General features: G+C 41.3%; 1 protein-coding gene across 31 annotated transcripts in view; it reads right to left on the bottom strand.

The window, feature by feature from the left end:
• Positions 1-17,240, bottom strand: part of DMD (dystrophin) — a 1,198,278-nt gene that overhangs the window by 72,960 nt on the left and 1,108,078 nt on the right. For 27 of the 31 annotated variants that reach the window (XM_030020819.2, XM_030020811.2, XM_030020812.2 and 24 more), the window contains one exon: positions 7,342-7,403. In XM_030020819.2, coding sequence (XP_029876679.1) covers positions 7,342-7,403 — 62 coding nt within the window. Of the gene's footprint in view, positions 1-7,341; positions 7,404-14,122; positions 14,229-17,240 lie in introns of those variants that run through there. The other 4 variants (XM_030020832.2, XM_030020830.2, XM_030020833.2 and 1 more) reach the window with 1 other exon arrangement.

The raw sequence follows: 17,240 nt of genomic DNA, 5'->3' as shown, positions 1-17,240 counted from the left end.
CCATGTCCATCATGTGCCTACAACATATGAACATGTTCATATTCTTATGTTCATTCATATTAATATGAATAACATTGAACAAGAACTAGTACTCTTATTATGCATGCAGCTTTAATGAAGAAGACTTCAGACTGCTGATAGGAACAACTCAAATCAGAAATATTATGGAAGGATGATCAGATAATTAAATCCTAGCCTTTTCTGCATAATTCTGCATGTTGAGAGAAATCTCAAAAGGTAAGGGCTATGTTCTTCCACAAAAGAGCTAAGACAGCCTAATCAACACGCTTTCCAACGTTGTATTTCTACACACTATTGTAGAAACAGCTGTAATTACACATTGCAGATCCTTTCGCCAGTGGATCATCAGGTAAAAAAAACCCACTCATTTGAGAAGCAGTCACTGATATGTACCAAAAATGTGAACCACCTGCTGGAATGTCCCACTGACTACTGACACAATATCAACAAATAAGATGTTGTAGATTTATTTTACTTTTTTTTTAAATCCTCCCACGCTAAATTCCAGATTTTGCACTGGGATATGAATATCAAGAGGAAAAACAGATCCTTGTATTCTTGAGTCTTACTGCACAAAATAAGTTGGTAAGCAACTAAAAGCAATAAACAAATTAAAGAAGAACAGTAAGTTTTTTAAAAGAACATATTTAACAAGAGGTGTAGCATCCAGCATGGAGGGATATTTGTTTTTATTCTTAAGTAGTCACACCTATAACCCAGACAACGTATTTTAAGTAAGGTGTTCTAACTGAACTGCTTTCCGTGGTGGTTCTTAAACACACTAACGCCCCTACAGCTGTTCCAGCTGCTAAGAGTGCTGAATGACTGGGATGCCTCATTTGATAATGTACTGTCCTCTAAGACAGACTAATCTCACTGAGTGTTTAAAAGCTCTGGGATGGGCCAGACTACCTCCTGTCAAAGGTTGTTCATGTTATTTGTCTCTCTCACACACAATATCATCTGACGGCATCTCAGAAGTCCTTTCTACCTGGAAACCACCTTTCTTTTTTTACTTTAAAGAGGGTTACTTGTATATATTATTGTGAATATTACTATAATTGCTTTTTAATTAATGAGGACAAAACACAGCCATTTCACTTCATTTTATGGACAGCAACTTTCTTACTGTCTGGACACCATCAAACTGAAAAGAGCAGCTTACATGCTTCAGGTGATAACTACCTCAAGAGTAAAATTTGGCAAGTTAACTAAATTCTTTCAAAGAAATTAGATGTCATCAGGTCAAATCCTTATCTTCATTTGATAAGATGTACAGAGTTTTGAGGGTTTTTTTACTCTCACTTATTTGCAAGGAAAAAAATGTGAACATACAGTGATATACTTCAAAACCTGAAAGTCTTACTCAACCATAGCTTGTGACATGCTTATATAGCTGTTCATAAATACAATGCCTGCAGTGGATAAACTATTTGGGGAATTACATGTCACTGTTGTCTGTGACAATGCCTACCTAACAGAGGTTAAAAACGGTTTACTGTACAGTCCTGAACAGACCATAATTCCACTTCCAGCCACTAAGCTTTCATGTTTCATCAGACATTAATGGCACTCTGACTTTTCAAGAAGCTTCATCTCACATCGATTCAATGCAGCTGTGATTCCCTGACCAGCTGATACGAATGCTGGGTTTCTTCCTGCTGCCCCAAACCTGTATATAAATCTTTTAATGATGCCCTACAGTGACATATATTGCCTCTTTAAGAATTGTAATTTAAAAATGCAAATGAGACAAATGCACAAAGGAAAGAAATTAATCAAGTAACACTGCTTAATATCAGTTGAGTCTCAGCCATTGACTCTTTTATTATAACAATAATTAATGCTATCATCTACATTGCTTTGAGAATAAGTAACGGTAAACAGTGTTATTATACGTACAGCTTAACCACTTTCCATGAAACAATACAGCACGCTGTATTAGACCTGTCCCGCTGAGTAAAAAATCTGATAGTGTCTCTGCAAATTAATAAGTGGGAGGTACCCAGGGCACCAAAACGCTACTGATTGCATCTAGACCAAGTGGATGAACACCACAGCATGTGCCAACATCCCGATAACCAGACCAATCGATATGACCTTTGGGAATTTAGTTTTAGCACGTAATGGCTTTTCTTCAGCCTACAAACCCAAAGGTGTAAGAAAGGATATGATGTACACCTGGGTTAAAGCCCATCACGGGGTTGGCATGTGAGTAGAGTTTGCAGTCAGAAAGGTCAGAAACCCTTCATGCACACTAGATGAGAACTAACCATAATGGAAAATCCTAAAATAAATAAATAGAAAACAAACAACTTTAAAAATATTAATGAAATGTGTCCTTTTGCAAACCAAGACTGCAATACTCTTGAGCAAATGTTCCCATACTGGTCATCTATTCTATAACAGAACGTTACTTTGCTCCCTCTGTAATACCCTCCTTCACTGCTAATACACCGATGGTTTTATTTTCAAGGGATGCAAGACTAACTTCTACCACCTACCTTCTACTTCTCTGCCTTAGTTACTTTTATTGCCTGTTAGGTGTATGCCTACACAGCATGCGATCACACAGTTAGAAAGATGACCTGCTCTAGGTCTGACTGCTATCCAAGGTTGACAGAACCCAACCAATCCTATTTTCTGAAACAAGAGGTTTTATTATTCAGATTGCAGTTAGCTTGAAAAGGACATCAGTGAATAAGCAACCTTTAAAGAAAGACTGTATGTATTGTCTCACCAGATTTCTGTAGAAATCAAACGATTGTTGTGTGCAATAGACACATGTCTTACTAGTACAAACATGGAAAACTATTAGTTGAATACGAGTAAAACCTTGTATTAAATACATGGTTTAGTAGTTTGTAATAAAAACTATTATGGCAGAGGGACAGTTTAGCCTCTTCAGGAAGCATTTCAGAGGGACAAATCAAAAAACACATACCAAAAAGGATAAAGTTTATCCAACTCGGTCATTTGGAGCTGGAAGCTCACATTGCTGCACAAGAGCAGCGAGCCACAAGATCAACACCGCAGCTGCTGCCGAAAGCCCGGTGGAGGCTCAGAGGTACCTTCTCACATTCTCCCACCTTGTGTTAAGCAACTGCGACATTTCTTCCATGTACTCCGCACAGAACTGCCCCCCCATCCCTCCAAATTAAATGGAAAGCTGTCACCAGTGCACTGCAGTCTGCAAGGGTGGGGGTGTTTTTCACTCTCTTGTCTTGCCTCCGTGTATTAGGAGAGAGAAACAGATGCACACGGCAACATTTCTGCCTGCTACTGCAATTACTGTTCACAGTGACACTAATGCACCTTGAGACTCGTACTGACATTACATGGGAAGGCTGGAGGAGAGGGACACTAACAGTATGGCACGACAGGCCAAGTTCTCCTGGGCCATCACTGCAAAGGTTAGAGTCATTTTCAGCTTAAAGGCAAAATACTATCGTTCTGAGCAAAGCTGCCTGCCATTAAATGTTCACTCTCAGAAGATAATCTGAAAAAAATTAAGCAACCCCAAACTACTTTGATTCCTGCTCTTCCCATCTCTCCTCTCACTCAAAGGTCCTTGAACTCTCCAGGACAATGAAATAACACGAATTCTCATTTTAGTGATGCCCTGGAGCCATCATGAAGGATGAGAAAATTTGTAAGGGAGCTGTAAAAAGAACAGTGTAAGAAAGCAGATCTGCTGCAGGGGAACTGCTTTTGGAAAGAAAAGCAGCTGGAGCGGTTCTTGGTAATTTGAAGAGTTTCAGAGGGAAGTTAGAAGCAAATGGAAGTGGTTCATAACGGTGTAAATACAAATCGGGGGATGTCTGTCATCCTCTGAACCTTTGAGACTTGCATATCACCAATTTTTACTACCTTTCCTATTTCAGCATTTATTTTTTCTCTGTGTTCTTAATTTACAAAATTTCTTCTTAACCTATACCAAAATCTACTAGATACAGTAAATGATACAGCTAAGGTCATTGGTGCAACTACCTGTTGCCACTTTGACTTGACCATTAAACAACAATTAAGTCATGTAATATTGATGGCTTATTATGTAATTTTAAGTAGCCATAACTTTAAATGAAGAGCGAAAATTGCCCAACTTGAGTCAGAAATAGATGCTTCATTAAAACTGACAAAATTTCTATGTTGTTTAAATAATAAAGAAGAGCAGTCCAGAACAAGCACTTTAGTTTCTTAAAGGAAAAACTTCTGTTAAAAGAACAACCAGTTAGAAATTTCTGATACACATATTAAATTTCAAACTAAATATTTTACAGTTTACTGATATCTTTATAAATGGCCATGCTTCAACAAATGAGCTCAAAGAGTATTTGAGAATACTTCCTTCATGGGCAGGTTATTTTATAATTTCTTCCTGTGGGTTATTTCTGCTTTCTCTGATGCAGTCCCTACTGAAAACAGGATATATGACTTCCTGGACCAACAATCTGATCAGGTACAAAAGTGTACGCAGTATGTTCCTACCTTCTTTTATTAGTACCAAATAATGCTCCCAAGTAATCTAGCTTCATTTTTATAAATACCCAAACCTCTAAAGACAGAAAGCTGAGGCCAACAAGTTTCAAACTTGGAATTCATCTATTTTAGAAAAATGTAATGCAGCAATTTGTAGGTGTGTGAATTGGATATGTGAAGAATAAAACTAATATTACTCCTTTTCTTGGCATTACCTTGTGCCAGGTTGCATCTTCCTCATTCACTTAAAAAAATTAAGCTTTCAGTAATTTGTAAGAATTTAAATTAGACATAAGGATCCCCTAGCAAATTATGATATACTGGCACCAACTGAAGTGTGGTAAATTTACGCAAAGGTAACACATCAGTCAGTACCTGGGATGTATAGAGAGCTACATCACATAGCTCAATTATTCCCTACAAGCCAAGTGTAGGAGTTGGAAAATGGAAATGAAAACTCTTGACAGCATTGATGTGCTTGGTCTCACTTTTTTGCCTTTACCTGGATTGCAGAATTCATGTTTTCTACCAGATTTTTAAAACGTATACACACTAAGCTCCTTACTAGCTTCTTCATATGAATGAGAAGTAAAATCTGGATCCTAATGTGGGAAAAATAAAAGGATCTAATGAGTATGCAACACAAAATCGACTTTAATAGCATCTTCTCAGATAAAATATTACTGAAGAGTCTGAAAAGACTTCAAACATCCCATTATTACCGTTTTGACCCGAGGCAAAGCAAAGCACTGAAAATACATCAAGGGTTCTGTTCAAGACTAAACGGGTTATGCTTGTATTATGCAATTTGTATGAGAGTTAGGCAATGACGAATACACCCAACTCAAAAAATAAAATAAAATTGGTAGGTTCTTCAGTAGCACTTTTATCAAAGCTTCACCCCATGTGGCAGGGCACAAAGAATCACCTTGTCTAATCTGTTTTGTACACATACATGAACACCTAAGTTTACTAATAAAAATACACATTATACATCCCTTGCTAAAATCAGCATCGCTTCCATATTAATGAGCATTTGGTCTCAACCCCAAAAGAACTACAACTAGCCAGAAAGAGGACTGCCCTTTTGGACACTCCTTGCTCCTGAAAAGGAAAACAGCAGGATTTTCTAAGAAAAAGAAAAAGAAACAAAATCTGCCTAAACACGTTCCTTCTTTATCCAATAAGAAATAAGGATATCTTAAACTTGACATTTGGGTGATACTGACAGCGATAAAACTCAGTTAAATGAAATGCAAACTGACTTCAGCAGTCACACATCTTTTGAACTGTTGACCTGAACCCATCAAGACGCTTTTCTCCCTCATATATAGTTACCTCTTCACTTCTTGACATTCAAGAGCACTCTAGCTGAAACCAGGAAATAGCAGAAGAAAAGCAGTTGCAACAGGACTTTAGGTCTGACCAACAACAGTATCAGAAATATCATGGAATCTCTGGATCAAAGAAGGTTGTGGAGTCAGAGTGCAGTTCAATTAACAGGCAACTGTTTGAAGATCTACCTGTATTAATTAAAGGGATGTCTGCATGTGCAATTACTATTTGTCCTCAATCTTTTAAACCACTCACTTTAAGAGTAGAAATATAAAGGAGACAAACAGGGCAATACGTTATAATTAAATGGCAAGTCAATACTTGTCTGCTTTTGCATTTGGTTAGCCTAAACTTACATATCTTATAACCCTTTTTGACATACAGAGCTGTATTCTGGTTAATTTTTAAACAAATTGCTGCCACAGTGCTAATACTGTAAGGAAAAAAATCTTCACGCTGTTTCATTTCATTTCATCATATCACTTTTCTAAAATTATTTTTGGTATGCCTTTAACTTCAGAGCACTGTAGAGATACCTGAGTTCACTTGAAATAGATCATGCTGGCATAATGAGACTGTTTTCAGCAGCTAAACTAGAGTTTAGCAGGAGATAATTTAAGCTATTTTTCACCATGGTAAATAAGCCTGCACTGGATGCTAGATTTGACTGCCCTACTGCTCAAGCTGGCTCATTTAAAGCTGGTTTATGTACATGTGCTGTACAGACGTAACCTCCTTTATGAATGCAGCATATTCACTGATATTTCTTTTAGAGAAATAGCTTAATTTTTATTATACCCTCTATTATTTATTAACAGAACCATTAGAACCATTAGCAAAGAGTTAGCTATTAAATGGTCTGCCAAGCAGCCTATACTAGAGCATGGATTGACCTATTTTATCTTATAGACGTGCTTCTGTCGATAAAATTCAAAGCTGCTAAAAAATTAAAAAAAAACTCCACCAGAGAGGCACATCTGAAGTCATAATAAGCATGCAATTTGGGTATTCAAAATGACATCATGACAGCTGCCGTGCCTTCCAAGTATTGAAAGTGCTTTAAAAATAAAGCAGTGGTAACGCAGTTTGGCAAATTGCTTCAATTGGCTTCCTACCATCCAAAAGTCAACATTAACGGCAGCTTGGTTTTATTTTTTTCATCTGCCTTTTGTAAAGTAGATTAGACAGTGAAAAGATTCAGGATTTTCTTTTTTTTTTTTTCATTTCTGTCCCAGTCTTTCAGTAAGAGTTTGCAACAATGCACCCAAATTACTTCGTAAACCCAGCACACATTCCAAACGTGCTAACTGAAATATTATTTTTTCCACTGCATGTTTGAAATGTGTTATTATGCTTTACATATTTCCCTTGCAGAAAATTTTAATCTTGATAAAAGCACTGCCTCTCGCTTTCATTTAATTTTGGTTTTTACTACTTCTGGAAACCCTTGCCTTAAAAATTCATTTGATTGGAAAAAAACCCAAACAACTGGTAGAGGTATCTTACCTAAAGACTGGTAAAGCTCAGTCATCTTGGGATGATCCCAGCAGGTCGTTTGCGTCTCATGGCTACAATACAAAACGTGAAAGTTAGTAAAGTAAAATTGCTCTCTCCATCGCACAGTGAGTGATTCAGGTTGCACATCAGAGCACGGTGCCAGACCACTGCCCGCAGCCTGCGCAGCTCCGGCGGGGGGGTCTCAGCAGCGGTAGCCATGCCTTCTTTCAACATGAGGCATCAACTCAGAGCACTTCATTTAGGCATGGGCTCAAGAAACAAAATTAAAAGTAGTGCTAAAATTAAAAAGACAACAAATATTCAGATATGCCATAATGTTTTGAGGAATTTGTAAGCACACCGATCAATTCTTAAAAAACTCCTTGTTTTTGTACCAATCATTCTCCGGTTCCTCCAAACTAGAGAAGAGACATTTAAAAGGGCTTAGTTCTTAAAGCATTTATGGAAATTCTGACCAGATACTGAGATCCGTGGTATTTTTGATCTGCTTTCCCCTACGTGCTCTTTCCATGCTTTCCCACATGGTAGGTGAGAGCTACCCAACGCAGCAGCTGCAGTCCTTCCTTTCGGTCCAAACACCTGCACTAAAATCCCCACGCAACAGCCCACTGACCCACCACCAGCTTATACTGCTTTTCAGGCCAATGCGTTGCACCCCCCATATTTATGGTCTCTTTTAGCAAAAACTATTGCTGCTCCTCTTGCTCCCTGGGACTGCCAGGCCCTTTCCCTTGCCCTGGAGGTTCCTGTGCAGTATCAGGTGGCAGAGCTGTTGGGAAGCCAGGGAAAAGCTAAAGTGGGGTTATGAAACGCTGCAGTATGACTAGAATGTAAATTGGACAGTCTCTGCATTGAGGCTAGCAGTCTTCAGCTTTGCAACACAACATGTTGCCAAAAGACGTGCAGTGTGAGAAAGCCAACAAAATGAAGTGTTAGTGAGTGTAGTAGCAACTCATGTCTCCTAAGGTTACACATTTTATGATTTTTTTTTTTTAATGACAGCATAGCTAACGTGATCATGTTTCCATTAATGTAAAACACTTGAAAGAAAATTCTTATCTATCCTGTAGCCAATAAAGTCCTGTTCATACAGAATTCTAAAAGACAACCATGAGTATTCATAAAAAAAAAAAAAAATCTGGAAAGCTTACGTAGCCCACAGTTGCTAGCAATCACATTTGCAATTTCTGTACTTAAAAAGCAGACATCCTGGTTCCAACATGCACACATCATTTGGAAGAAAATACGCAGGAGAGCAGGACCTGATCCACAGCGCTGTGGAGCTCCTGGAGCACACACCTTCCAGCTCCAGTAGACTAAACCACAACCCAGCCAACAGGCTGAACGCACCTCTACACCCAGCTGTGGGCTGGAAGACTGATACGATGAGGTTGGTTTAGAGAACAAATGGTCCTTGAGTTCTCTTCTTGAGGCAGCGATGTTCCCAAGTACACCTTTACTCTTTATAGGCTAAGAAGGGGTAAAATTTTCAATGAATCACTTCAACACCACCCCTACTCAAAGAAAAAAGAAAATCGTGACATGTTTCCTTAGTATGATTTAATTTTGGTCTTAAAAGACAGGCTATTTATTTGATCCACTTAAGTACTTTACTGGCCCAGTAACCTCTATATATTCAGTAGCTTACTATATATAATACTTCCAGATTTTGCTCTGTAACTGCAAGAAAGAATGAAAGGGATCACAAGCACTAAGCATAAGGAAAAAATGCTGCCATAGCACTGCCCTAGTTGAGCACAGGCTTTTAAACAAGCCCTGTCTCATCAACCTCAGCATCCCCTCCCCTTCCTAATTCCTGCGGTGGCTGAAGGCAGTGAAAGAGGGAGGAGGACACTAAAAGAGCAAAAGCAGTCTTGTTCTTTGGTAAAAAATGAGTCCTGCAAAGGGAGGTGGCTGCAACCACATTCAGAAATCTCAGCCTGGTCTGTTTTTTTTAAATGCAGAAACTGGGTACCTTCAAGTGAAAACCTGTGGATCCGAGCCACCTGCACCTGAGCTCCTGCATTTCCTACCACGGTTGGTATGGGCAGGTTCTGCAGAGAGTATGTAGCACCAGCAGCTTTTACCGTACTCGGGTATAAAGTGCATTTTTGAAGAAAAACAGAAACGGTTTCGTTCACACATTCAGTCCCTAAAAACTTGGCTACCTGAATCCTCTGCTTATACGAGAGCAGCCCAAAGGCAAAGAGAAGGGAGCGTACGCATCGCAAAAGAACGCTGTAGCCAGAAATGTCACGATTCAGGTGAACGGACTGCAGAGCCAAATATACATTCAAACCCACAGACCTGGGACCGCAGTTTGTTCGCACCCAGCGTCAGTCCCAGATCAACAGTTCCCCATGCATGAGCCTGGCTACCCTGGTTTGCTTCCCCATGGGCAGGTAGCCCCAGAAGTGGGGAATATGTGAATAGCAACTATACTATGGTTTGTATGCCAAATCACGTAGTAAAAATGAGAAAAAGAACTTATGCAGACAGTTACAAGAAACCTCTGAAAATAATCTGCCTGACCTTCCCTATGAAATTAGTTTGGCAGCCCCAGATTATTCTATGGATAAACTAGACTACTTCAGACTCCATAGCTGTTAACCTGGTAGCCTTCAAAGGTACTGATTCCCCATTAACATATTTAAAAGTCATCAGATATCTGGCAAAGGTGTATCTATATAGGATTATGGAAGCCCATGCCTGTGTTGGACAGAAGAACAAAAGGATCATTTAGATGTGGAAAACTATTATGGTTAATCACTAATCAACATTACATGGATGAGTAATTTATTGATTTTTTTATTTTCATTTTTTGTGGCAAGGCCTAACCATGTGTCAGTGAATTTAGTGTGTGTGCTTCAAGTTTATGGCATTTACTAATCTTCCTGAAAATACACAACTGATTTTCCTAAGATCTTGTAAATAAAATTTCCATTGCCAAAGAAACATTGGACTCCAACCGTTTCCAGATATTTTTAATACCAGTAACGCCAAACCACTACTCAGTGTGCTCTTCTTTCATGGTATGAGATTAATTCCCTTGGAGATGTACATTTTGTAAGGAATGATTTTATTTGCTTCATCCGCAAGTGACAGAGACTGAATTTGCAGGGCAAGTACATTTCCCCTCTTTTCCGCCCTTTGCTTTATTTATAAACTTAGTTGCAACTTAGAGGAAATACCCCTTTCTTTAGGCTATAAAAGTCAAGTCAATAGATACCCTGAGTCTTGCCCCTGCCACCTTCCCAGCCGTGACTGCCCGTGGGGCAGAGTGCCCTGCACCCGGCTGGTACAGTCACCCTCGGCAATTCAGCAGAGATCACTCAACCTCGTACCCTGTACCAGACCCAGTGATGGACTGGCGAGCCGTCGGTACACCTCTGCGCTCTTGCAAGAAAAAACAAGGGGTTTAAAGAGAACTGAACCTTGGTTGCTGTGATTTCTGTAGAGGTTGAGTGCCCGTACCGAGCCAGGGCAGATTTTGCTGGTACTTTACATGCAGAACACAAGAAGGCTGCAGCTATTTTGCTCCAGCTAAAAGGCGTTTGCCTCTCAACTGAACGTTTTCAGCTCGGAAAGTTATCAACAATTCTGCACACAAGGGCAGCTCCAGGAAAGGTTAGATTCCATCGAGGCTATTCTTCATAAGCCTCTTTGCCATTTTCAAAGGCCATTTAATTGTGAGCTTTGGGGTTGGACCGGTGGGGGAGGATTTGTGTGTATGCCCTTATTGTGAACACCGTCTGAAGTGAAATGCCAGCTCAGCAGTTTCAGGCAGCCTCAACCACACTTGGGAATGCTGTAGCATCCTTAATAGATCTGCAGCAAAGCGCTTGCCAGAGTTTCAAACTCTGGTGAACAAGGCCCTTTACAGCTTGCAAGTCAGAAAGACATGAAAAGTGTAGTGCAAGTCCTCTTGACTAGCAGCAGCTAAAGCAGGGTGAGAATATGTGCAAAGTAAGCACTCAAGATGCTTTTCCAACGAACCACCAAGATAAAAAGGCATCAATGCACACAGCCAGTAGTTTTGCAATATTACACATGCTCAAAGGATACATTTTTCAATTTGGCTCTACATTTAGGTCAACTAAATTGATTACTAGCTTTTATACCATGGACATTCTGCAACAAATAAAAATATAAGTGGGCTCACGTGGCGTATTTTCCGCTTTCACCCCTGACTTAAGCTGCAAAGGTGGAAAGGAAATTAAAACCAGGCCTGAAAAGGAGAAGAGCAGCAATGGATAATGGTGACGCCTCAGCGCTGGCGTGACTGGCACGCTCTATACACTGATAACTCAGTGGGATGAAAGCATAGTCTTCACTTAATACATCCTTTGGGAACCGCAGGACCACTTCATTAAAGGATGATTATATTATATTAGCAAGGATAATTTTTATGTGGGGAATTCTGTCACACTATGCCTGTGTGAACTCCTCTGTTCCTGCCAACAGCAGAGAGATTTGTCTCTCATCGCTGTTGGCAGAGCCAATAACACACATGATTGAAAAGCTGAAATCAAGAGATGATATCCTAACTGACACACTAGCTGAATTACAGTTCCCTTGTTATAACTTGATCAGTTTGGACAAAATACAGTTAGTTTATCTTCCTTCCTCTTACATTACTTTTAAGCAACATCAGCAGCAGGAAGAGTGGAGAGCAACGCTCCCCCGCCCAAATTCCTGCACAAATTCCCCCCCAAACATTCCTGCACCAGCCACACTGCAACATTCGCAAACCTTTCAACTGTTTTTTAATTGCACTCCTTCTCCCTTTTTATTTTTTATTTCAAATATATATCTAGGATTCAGTCTCATGTGTATTCACTGCTCAGCTCCAGAGTCTAGAATTTTAGGTTGCAACTGCAGAGTCCTTTTTAAACTCTTAACGTCCCTCTTCATTGGTGATACCTGAGCCAGTTCTGCTGCGCTTCTCCCCTCACCCTTCATTAGAAAATGCGACATGAACTAGATGTGCATGTGCGTAGATGTGCATAGAATTAGAAATTCTATCAGGCAGCAATAAATAGTTACATACACTTACGAAAAAGCCGAAATTTAAATTAATACTTTACAAAGCACTGAACTGATGCATTTTCAAACAACACAATTTATAAAACCTCTCACCTTTTGGCTTTCAGGTGAATAAAATGTTATTCCAACCACCTTATGACTGTTGTCAAGAAGCCAAAATAAACACGATAGAGTTGGATTTTACTAAACTAACCTCAAAGCAATTGAACTTGTTTGTATGAACAGACACTACCACTCATTTAAAAGAAAAATGTTTTCAACAGTAGATGACAGTGATTGCAAGGAAGACTTAGTATTTGTCTTTTTGCAGTGTTTCATTAATTCCTTAGATAAAACAAGTCACTGCTATGGAAAGTATTAGCAATGTAAAAAGGTGGCACTCCTTTGTGCTTTACAAAGGACTACTGTTTCCATCTGTAAATCTGGAGACTACTGATCTGTGCAGAGATTATTTCTGTTTAAGCCAAGGATCAGTGTCTTTTCAGCAGGAATTTGACTTTAGCGTGTTTTATTGGCTTTTGCAAGATTTATCAGACTGCTGAAGGCAGGCACCGATACATATTAAAGTTTCTTGCCGATACTGGAAAGGAATAGTAGGAGAAGGGCAAATATCAACTGCCAAGTACTGAATAGTAACTCTTTTTTCTCCCCTGGATGTTAAACATTTATTTTGTACACTCTGTCACGGGCAAAGATTCCGGCTCAGTGGCTAAGGCTTGGTGAGCCTGCCCCCCCAGCTGTTACCCTCCACTGATCTATTTGCTTTTCAAAGCCTATCCTCTCCACTTCTGCCAAAGCAATTTCACTGCAGGGTCTTGTCAAATCCAGGCTCAAACAGCGATGGCCTCAAACAATTCCTTAGTGCCAAAAGGTCAAAGATCCTACATATAACCACGTTTCTTATTTCCTCGGCTCCGTACACGTACGCCCGCAAAAACCACTTCTCAGCTGAACTTCAGTTTAAGGTGAGGACTGGGGACACTGCTGGTGTCCCAGGCTGCAAGACGTTTTTACAATAGCTACTAGAAGACAATATAACGTACCGTGCAACAAAAAGAAATACAGCACTTACAATGCAACAGCCCAGAGGGAATCCCCTCCCAGCTTCTTCTGCCTATTAACTTGAAAGGTTATTTCTAGGCATGGAATTACTGGGAAAAGTAATACACCTCCAAGCACGTTTTGTTTTCAGGAATTCCGTTAAAGCCCACGCCGGAACCGAGTTACAACACACGCTACGTGCCACACAGGTAACGTTTTACAGCGCTGCGCTCCCCCTTGAAACCCGAGGGATAACGAACAGAGCCGATTCCCATCCCTCCGGCACACCCACGGTGCCGCGGCCCGACGTGAGGCTCTCTCGCCCTGCCCGCCCACACCTGCGCAGGTACACCCACCCACCCACCCACGCGTGGGAGCGACCGGTCGCCCACCGCCGTGCCCTGCCTGTGCCAGCTGGCCTCGTGAGAGGGGGAAGGCGCCGAACGGAACGCCGCTTCAAGTTCCCTGAAGGAATCGGGGCGGCAAGTTGCCCTTTTCAAGCGTTAAGAAATGAAAGGTACGGCCGCTTCCCCCTGAGGGGCTGCGAAGAGGACGGTCAGCCACGCTACTCCCCGCCTTCACGGGGCGCGGGATCCTCGCGGGCACCGCGCTCAAACACCTGAGAGACCCCCCCCGAGCCCCCAGCCCGCCCGGCACCTGCCGCCCCACGCAGCCCCCTCACCCCTTGAGCTGCTCCCTCATGGCGGCGACTGCTCGGCAGCGGCGGCGGCGGCAGAACGAGCGCGGCCGCCCAACGCAACCCAGCCCCGCCGCCGAGCGCCACTGCGGCCGCCCCGCCGGGAGGGCGGGAAGGGGGCGGGGCTCCCCCGGCTCGCCCCGCCCCGCCGGCGGTGCCGGTCTCCGGGCGGAGGGCCGCCCCGCCCCCCCCGCCCTCCCCTCAGCTCCTTCCCGCCCTTTGGCGGGGCGCGTGAGGGCATCTCGCCGCCTTCGCGCGGGCTGTGGTGGCTCGTCGGGCGGCGGCGGCGGCGGGAGGAAGCCTTCGGGCTTTCCCCGGACTTTTCTTTGGGGTTTTTTTTTTGGGGGGGAGGTTGGTGTCTTTGCGTCCCCCCGGGGAGACGGGTGCGCTCAGGGGCTGGTAAAGGAGTTCGCTTTTCAGCGGGCTTGAGAGGAAAACTTAAATTAAAATATGCAGAGAAGCTGGGACGGATTTGAAGTGGGCCTTAACGCGGGTTCTCGCTTCGCAGCTGTTAATTTCGGCGCTCAAAATGCCGAGGGGTTTATTCGGGAGTGAAACCGGGTAATGTCGTTTCTAAGGGCTTGCCTTGGCCTCACCGGGCGGGACGAGCTTCTCCCCCCGAATTGCCAGAGCCAAAGAAATAGTTCTGCTCGTGCTGAGTAACTGTCGCAATGTTTCTTTGTATTAATTCCTACTTGATATTCAGCACACAAAGAAAAGCTAACGATCCCCCTTTAGTGTCACAAGCATTTCAAATCAGCGCAGCCAGTCTCCTCCCGGGCAAGTTTTACATCCATGTCCTTTATTCATTAAAATAATGCTGCGCAGGGAACCAAGTCCCTCGCGCAACCCAAGTCGTCTCTCAAGGCTTACAGACTCTGCTTTCTTGGTAAAGCCACCCAAAAAGGGTGCCTTTCAAATGTACAACCCCCCCCCCCCGACCCCCGTTTTTACACTGGGAAGACGCAGGCCTAGAAGCACAGAAAATTCATCTCGGCCATAGTTTCTATACCACAGGAATATCCCACAGATTGCTTTCCTGTTACATAGATGCCGGTAAGCCCTGAACTTGGTGGGTTTTACCCTAAGTACCAGGATATTTAGGGGCCCCCTTAAGGCTCCAGGTAGCTGGGTTATCTGATTTTAGGAAAAGCTCAACAAGCAGTTCAAGGAAAGCCTCAGTGTTTTCTTCTAGAAGCATTAAAAGCGGGAGATGCTCAAGGTTCATCCCCTCAGGCCCCCAAATGCAAATAAGAAACTTAATGGAATTCAGTGTTAAATTCTCATAGTTTCCAGACAATTCAATTTGTTTAAAAAGGTCTAATTCACAGTTTTCAGTTACCTTGGATCTACAACGCTACCTCAACATGGAAAGACAAAGAGGATTAATTTTTGTGTAAACATAAATCGCTACGTTAAAACTCATTAGACTCTGTGAAAATTTTCCATTTACTTCAGTGGATCTGGTACTAGATCGATTGCTATGTCAGATACCTTAGTTCTGAGGTGAATGAACTGGCTGAAGGCTGTCAATTGTGTTACATCAACCACCTCACCTTTTCTCATCTTTAGCTAAGTTTTAAGAAGTGAGAGATCTCTCTTTAAGTCTTTAAAATAGGATGTTTAGCGTATTATTTGGGATTAGAAGGAGAGAGAGAGCAGCTGCCTGTGTCGTACAGAGGGACTCGGGGTAGCCAGAAGCCTGCCATTTCACAGCAGAAGTAATTTGTTTTCCTCCAAGAAGTATCTAGTACTGATACCCCCGATACACATTCCTTCAATTTTTACTGTTTCTGGAGTTTCCTGATCCGCCTAAACAGAAGCTTGATGCTGCTATTATCACATTGGTCTTCTTTCCCATACAATAGTGCCAAGTAATAAGAATTTAAAAACCAGTCTGAATTTCTCATACTTTGCATAATCTTCTTTCTCCGTGAGTTACAAATAAAGCATTGTATTCAATTAGACTCACAGCAGGTGAAAACCCCAATTAGTGAATCCATTTTCTTGGCTTTTTTCCCCTACCTTACACCCACACACCACTTTTTTTTTTTTTTTAACAATAAAGGGGAACTCTGAGTCATCCCTCAATTGAAAAGCAAATTAACCCTTTGATCTCCCAAATCAAACTATTACCCACTCAAGAACATCCAGGGGAAAACAAGAATGTTGAAGGATTAAGGGATTAAGGCCTATTGACTTTATAATTTGATTTTATATTAAAAAAATCTATTTAATGTAGTTCTGATTGTTGTCTCCAAATTCACAAAAGCTTTTAGCTGTTTTGATTGACCTCAGAATTACATTTTTGCTGTATAATGTACACAAGTAATACCACTCTTATTCCAAATTACTTTTAAACTACCCCTAATTTGTTACAAAAATATATTTTGTTTGCAGTGTAAATGGTTACTGTCTTTGGCATTTGTAACTGAAGCCAATCTTTATGCCATACTTAATTTTAAGCCATTTATTTGATAAAAGACAGTCTTCTTCCTGTAGAAAATAAAACAGGATTACAGAGTAAGCAGAATTTTAATTCCCTGTGGTGTTTTTCTTATCCAAGGGCTATTCAGTCAATTTGTGCACCTACACAGAGACCTGAATCAGGAGAACAGTGTTTATTTCTTTTATACTGTAGGTTTGTCCTGGACTATATCTAATCAAGGTATCTATCTGTCTCTTTATCATTTAACACCAAGTGCTTAAGGGGAAATCACAGCCCCCTAATAAATGAGGGATAATAATTAGAGGCTGTCTTATTACCCCAAAACTCTTTCAGGAAAAAGAAAAAAAAAAAAAAAAAAGATGAAGGGGATTTGCAGGCAGTCTGCATTGCTTGCTGTCCAAATAGTTACTGGAACTTGTGCATTTGAGAAACCTGATTTTTCAATTTTAGCATGTTCTTCTCAGAATGTTGTCCCTTTTCTATGGGGAAAGAGCCACAGACATACACACATTAAAAATAATAATAATATGGACATAAAATAACCGATCCCTAAACAATAATGTCTGAGTATAAATCTTCATAAGTTTTATGTATATCAGCATCACTGCTCCATGTTACTGACAGATACGGAAACCCGAATGCAGAAATGGGTAG

Source organism: Aquila chrysaetos, chromosome 7 (genome assembly GCF_900496995.4).
Source record: "Aquila chrysaetos chrysaetos chromosome 7, bAquChr1.4, whole genome shotgun sequence".
Lineage (NCBI taxonomy): Eukaryota > Metazoa > Chordata > Aves > Accipitriformes > Accipitridae > Aquila > Aquila chrysaetos.
This window is presented reverse-complemented; position numbering and strand designations above follow the sequence as displayed.